The 6,627-nt window shown below is 47.3% G+C and overlaps 1 protein-coding gene across 1 annotated transcript; it reads right to left on the reverse strand.

The window, feature by feature from the left end:
- Positions 1-1,185: 1,185 nt before the first annotated feature.
- LOC4346875 (L-ascorbate oxidase) lies at positions 1,186-6,408 on the reverse strand. The gene is made up of 2 exons (XM_015757181.3): positions 5,501-6,408; positions 1,186-2,452 (listed from the first exon to the last, which is right to left on the reverse strand). The coding sequence occupies exons 1-2, from the start codon at positions 6,269-6,271 to the stop codon at positions 1,490-1,492; spliced, it is 1,734 nt and encodes a 577-aa protein (XP_015612667.1). The 5' UTR covers positions 6,272-6,408; the 3' UTR covers positions 1,186-1,489.
- Positions 6,409-6,627: the final 219 nt, after the last annotated feature.

Genomic DNA, 6,627 nt, shown 5'->3' on the forward strand with positions numbered 1-6,627 from the left:
TGACGGGCACTAAACTTATCTCAATCGGGTCTCTAGTTGGAGCCCGTCACACATGACCCTCATCTGTGACGGGCTTCTTTTAGGGCCCGATTGAGATATGGAACCCTCATCTCAATTGGGCCTCAACTATAGCCCGTCACAGATAAGTGTCATCCGTGACGGGCTTTAGTTTTATGACTATGCGACCATATCTCAATCGGGCGAAACTTTGGCCCGATTGAGATTACTTCCTTGTGACGGCCCACAAATTCCAGTGCCGTCACAGATGGAAGGATAGTGTGGTGGTATGAAACTAAAAAAGATGTGTAAATAATATAGCTATATAGCCTTAATATAACTAAAAATGATGTTTATTGTTCTTTTTTGTTTTTAACTGGAGTGCGTCTATTCTTTTTGGTCTGGAGTACTCGATGCGGATGGTTGCAGCCTTGCAGGTGTGTGCGATTGCGGGATTGGGTTGACTTAGCAGGATTATTACAAGAGATCAAACTGTTACTATATATTTGTATAAAATAATACAATGCATAGATAAGCACTGCATCAGCTAATAATACTTACGCCAATTCATCCAATGAACAAAGAAAAGAACCTTCGGAAAAAAAGAACTGAATAATGAAGTAGCTGCACCTTGATTCGTCGTAGATGTGTCCGGGGAATTAACGTTTACAAATTCCAGGAATTGCATTCTCTGTTTCTTTGGACGATCTGCCGATCACCGTCACAGTGTATGCCCTTGTGAGTACTACGTGCACATGCATATGCGCGCAGATGATTAATTATTGATACCTAACACGTACTAGAGATCAGCTAGATATTCTGACAGTAGGATGATTAAAAGGGAAAAGTTGATCGGTGTCATATATTTAGATCTAAACCGCGTGGTACCAGTTTGTGATAGAGATCCTTCACAACTTAAAAAGAAAAGAGAGATTTCTCTCTGTAAAGTTCCCTGAGCACACAGAATCTGTTAAAAGAAAGCACGTGCATGGTTTGGTTTAGAAATCGTTGTGTTAATTACTTGCTAACTGCTATCATTATTTGCTATTGATGTCATGCTTAGTCAACACAGGAGGTAGTTAGTCTTCCATCTGCTCTGCTTAACACATGCACCAATATGGGCAATTTAGTCTTCCATCTGCTCTGCTTAACACATGCACCAATATGGGCAATTGGAACTGGTTCAGATGATCAGAAGACTTCAGGTAATACATTCATTTATTTGAATAGTTGTTACTTTTTTTACAGTACATCTTGGCAGTAATAAATCACCATTTTCACCATTGCAAATTACACACCATAGTGTGGAATAATACGGACCTAACTAACATAGTGTTAAACACTAATATGAATATAATTAACTAGCTACGAAGCTACCATGCATCCATATGATCGAGATAGTATCCAAAACAAAAGAATTAATTGTGATAAAAATCAATGGCGATCGAACGGCTAGCTTCTGGTAATTAATTTCAGTTTTACTACACGATCATCAGTGGCCGCCCCTGGTTTTGCCGCAGCCCATGATCTCCGGCGGCAGCTCGCCGACGCGCTCGACGCCCTCCTCGAAGACGATGCCCATGCCCATGAAGAAGTGCGCCTCGATGTGGCAGTGGAACGCCCACACGCCGGGGTTGTCCGCCCTGAACCGGAGCGCCGTCCACCCGAACGGGTGCACCGCCACCGTGTTCTTCATGATTGGGTCCCTGAGGTTGTACGCCGCCGGGTGCACCGCCGGGTCGAACCGGCCGGCGCCGTGGCCGAGCACCCAGAAGTCGTGGCCGTGGAGGTGCCACGGGTGCGTCTCGCTGCTGTTCGCCGCCAGCATGTTGGCGTTCTGGAGCACGACGTCGACGACGGAGCCGAACCGGAGCCGGTACGGCGCGTCGCTGGTGGTGGCGTTGGGGTTCCCCTGCACGGCGTACACGTCGAACGCGGCGGCGCCGGCGTACGTCTCCGGCGGCGGGCGCTGGTCGAAGGCGCCGAGGAGCCCGCGCTTCATGGCGACGAGGTACGGCGTGTGAGGCAGCGTGAAGGAGACGTTGTTGAGCGCCCACTTGATCTGCCCGCCGATCTTGTTCTGCGTGTTGAGCAGCAGGATGGTGCGGTCGGAGGTCGGCGGCGGGGGCACGGCGTGCGCCGGGTGCGCGACGGTGGCGAGGCTCTGGCGGACGCGGTAGGCGGTGTCGTTCCACGCCGGGCCGGCGGGCGGCGGCGTGGGCGGGCGGGCGCGGGGGCTGTTGCGGCGGCCGCCGTAGTAGGCGAGGACGGCGGTGCCGGTGGGGGTGGCCGGCTTGCGGCTGACGACGTTGGAGGCGAGCCAGTAGTTGCGGTTGGGGTCCTGGTCGGCGGTGATGAGGACGGAGTAGGTCTCGCCGGAGTAGATGTTGAGGTTCTTCACCACGAACGGCTTCACGTAGTGACCGTCGGCCTCCACCACCGTCATCTCGTGCCCCTGCGGAATTGATTAACACATTAATTAATCGTTTAATTACCACGGATTAACCAAGTTGTAACTCGTATTTTTACTGTGTCAATGACTTATTCAGAAAATTAAGATTACTGTGTCACTGATCATCTGTTTTACTAAATCGGCGAGAAAAATCTGAGCTCTACAGTGTGAATACTTCACACTAGAGATATTTATGCTACGCTACGGATGTGGATTTTTATCCAGACATCCCCTCGTTGTTTGTATTTCATCTGAATAATTATTATTTTTTTAAAAAAATAATAACATATATTAATATAAAATATATCACTCCACAGACATGCAAGATCAAATTCAACTTCTACAAGTTGCAAAAAAAGAACAAATTAAACTGAAAATAGTTATCGTACATTTGCAGCTATATTTATTATTTTTGTTACAACTTGTAGAAGTTAAATTTGAATGTGCATGTTTGTGAAGTGATATATTCCATATTAATCTATGTTGCCAGTTTTTTTAAAATTTTTTGACGACTATTTTAGGTGACATGTACGAAACAAGTGAATATCTTCTCGAGGGATAAAATCACTTTCCTACACTACTGTATCGTGCACGGAGATATTATAGCCGTACAGCGGTCCTAACACAACTAGTGTAGTAGTTACTCCCTCCGTCTCCATATTTGTTGTACTTAATTATGTCCCATCTCATGCTTGTTTTGAGACGGAGGGGCTTGTTTTAAGACGGAGGGAGTTCCCTTCTAGTTTAAGTTTTTTTTTTTGGGACGGAGAGAGTACTCAACATGTGCTGTCAGGGCTGATGATTCATCTCGTTTAGGGCCCCTTTGAATCGCAGGAATGGAAAAACGGAGGAATAGGAGAAACGCAGAATTCTGACAGGAATGCAGGTGTAAAACAGAGGATTGGAAAATACAGGAAAAATATAGGAATGACCGTTTGATTGAACCACAGAAAAAACACAGGAATCGGATGAGAGAGATAGACTCAAAGAAATTTTTCCAAGAGGTTGGACCTCTTGCTAACTTTCCTCCAAAATCTCTATAGGATTACCCATTCCATAGAAACTTTAAAAGATAGTATAAAATTCAATCCTTTGTTTCAAAGGGTTTAATAGAAAATCTTTCAAATTTCCTACACTTTTTCTACAAATCAAAGTCCCTTAACGTGTAAGTGAAACGGAGCCTTAATTATTTCTTACTTTTCCCTACATGCAAGGAGGATATACTTTTATACGGAGAAGTGTACTGCATGCAGATGCTATTTGCCCGTTCCCCACTTGTTCAGTTTGTCGTGCCTCAAAGCAATTTCCAAGCGAGATGCATGTCAACTGACCAAGCTATACACATTGCTGAATTTTTTATGCCCATACTACGCGGTTGCAGGCTTTCTCGAACATGGCGCCACGGCCAAGAAGTAGGGGCCGGCATGTGTATCATCTCTTGCATCTCACGCAAATCACGGGCCATCGTATCATATGATTGTTCGTTGATTGTACTTATGTACTGCAACTAGTATACCTTATCATACGTGATATTGTCATGATAGGGTTAACGGCTAATTACTTTGGTTATAGTGTAAGCTTGTAAGTACACTATTATTATCTGTTCTTGTGGTTGTTTAAATTACACTGAACTATGCTGCCGACATTTTCGGCTGGTCTACGTGTTTGCCTTAAACAATACTCTAGTTTTTATATTTGTACAACTAGTTTAGCCGCCTCAAAAATAGTTTTCAATGGACAGACCAATTTTAGCCGCCTGCAGAAATAGTTTTCTAGTAGTGACTATTTATAAATCATCTAGTAACGATATATTTAAAAAAATACTTTCTGCGTTTCGTATTATAAGACTTTCTAGCATTGTCTATATTCATATATATGTTAATGAATCTAGACATATATTATGTATGTCAAGATTCATTACATCTATATGAATGTGGACAATACTAGAAAATCTTGTAATATGAAACAGATAGAGTAATAGTCAAGTCAAGCCGCGTAGGCGTGTTAATCGGAAACTATTCGGTGGACAGCGAAAGGAAGCTTCATTGCGAACGCCATGAGCCCATGACGAGTTGCTAGTCTCGTACATATACTACGTAGTACCCAAGTCAATGTTCGATATATGAGTCAACACATTTGGTTGGATGGCATTATTACCAAGTAATTAAACTCGTTGTCACGTAGTTGATGCAGCCAAAGCCAAGTACAAACACCAACTAACTAGGGCCCAAATTAGGTTGTGTCAGGATCATCCCCCACTATTCAGCTAACTTGTTCAGCCTATTCAGCTTGCTTACAGATTTCTCCATTGACGAAATCAACCTGCTTGCTTGCAGATTTGCTCGCAGACGCTCCCAAACATGATGGATTATATATATACTTGTAGTACAAAAAATATACTAATCCTACGGAATATCGTGCAGTGGCACAATTGCCGGGACAAGTAAAAGATGCTCGTCTGTCTCGATATTGGTGCGATTCTTCGAACATGTGACCGTGATTTTGGGCGATCTCTCATCTCTCTGGTCGAGATGCCACGGCGAAAACCCAATCTTGTAGGGTTCACCCGGTTGACCGCACGCGCGAGAGCTACCCAATGTCCAATTTCCTACCAAGTTCGTGCATGTGGTCGTTTCCATCCATTCATTTGCATGGCAAATGTGTTAGACATGCTAATTAACCAACTAGTAATACCTACTCCCAGCGTCGCCATCTCAATTTGTACTTAATTTGGGGATAAGTGGATCGATCACTACACTAAAGACACAAATATTAACGAAAGATCTAATATTAAATAATTAGAAGTGGTGAGCTTTCGAAACCAGATCATCTGGCTACGACCATCTTGTGGAACCCCTATGCATTTCTGATCCATCACTACTCTGTCTGTGCCACGTAATGGTTCTGTGAATCGAGATTAATCGAAATCGAGGTTTATGTAGTAGCATGTGTTTTTGTTTCAACGTGTGTGCTTTTCACTTTGATTTTTGGTGATAAGTAAAGAATATATAATGGCGGCAATGGCGATGGGGGATGAGCTTGCATGCGTACCTCGATCTCGAAGTTGAGCGCGGAGAGGGAGGTGACGCTGGCGACGCGGAAGCGGTACGTCTTCCCGGGCACCACGGCGAACACCGCCGGCGCGCAGTCCGGGTGCGACACGTTGCACGACGCCGCCGTCGCCGGCGAGGACGAGCAGTTCACGAACCGGCCGCGCCCGTTGATGAGCAGCGACTGCGGCTCGCCGACCCACACCATGGGCACGGACGCGAGCCCCGCCGCCTGCTCGTACGTGCTCCGGTGCCACCAGTCGTTGAGCAGCACGGTGTGCTCCCCGTCGTACCTGAACGGCTCCCGCTCGCCGTCGCCGGCGGCGCCGGGGGCGACCTCGACGACGATCATGCCGTTGAGGCCCGCCGAGCGCTGCATCCCGTAGTGGGCGTGGTACATGTAGGTGCCCGGGCGGTCGACGACGAAGGTGTAGGCGAAGGTGTCGCCGGGGAGGATGGGGCACTGGGTGACGCCCTCCGTGCCGTCCGCCCACGGCGTGCCGATCTGCCGGATGCCGTGCCAGTGGATGGCGACGTTCTCCGTCAGCAGCGAGTTCTTGACGTTGACGACGATGGTGTCCCCCTGGACGGCGCGGATGGTGGGGCCCGGCGTGTGGCCGTTGATGGTGACGGCCAGCTTGCGTACGCAGTCGGGCGACGTGAACTGGTAGCTGATGTCCCAGTCGTGGCGCCGCGTCGCCGCGGCGGCGACGCCGAACAGCGCGGCGGCGAGGAAGAGGCTGCAGAGGAGGCGGTCGCTACACCGCATCATGTTCACTCTTGAGGCTGCAGAGCTTGTTATGCTTTGGTAGCTAGCTGCTCTGCGTGTGCGTCCTGTTGAGCTACACAGGTGGATTTGGAGCTCGCCGATGAGCGAGCGAGCTTGGGTTTTTGATGTTTGGAGATGGTATTGTGCAACCCCTGCTATGTATGTGTATATATATGTGCGATATGGGATCGACGCGCTTGCACGTTGAATGGCTGTTTGATTGATTCCTCTGCCTTTTATGCACACATGCTCGCTTTTGTTTTTGTTTTTTTTTTTTTTTGGGAGGACGCGGTGCTATCTTTACTTGTTCAGAGGGTTGGTGCAGCCGCCTAGCAGACAAGAAGCACATGCCCGTTGGC

The sequence above is a fragment of the Oryza sativa genome, chromosome 9 (assembly GCF_034140825.1).
Source record: "Oryza sativa Japonica Group chromosome 9, ASM3414082v1".
Taxonomy (NCBI): domain Eukaryota; kingdom Viridiplantae; phylum Streptophyta; class Magnoliopsida; order Poales; family Poaceae; genus Oryza; species Oryza sativa.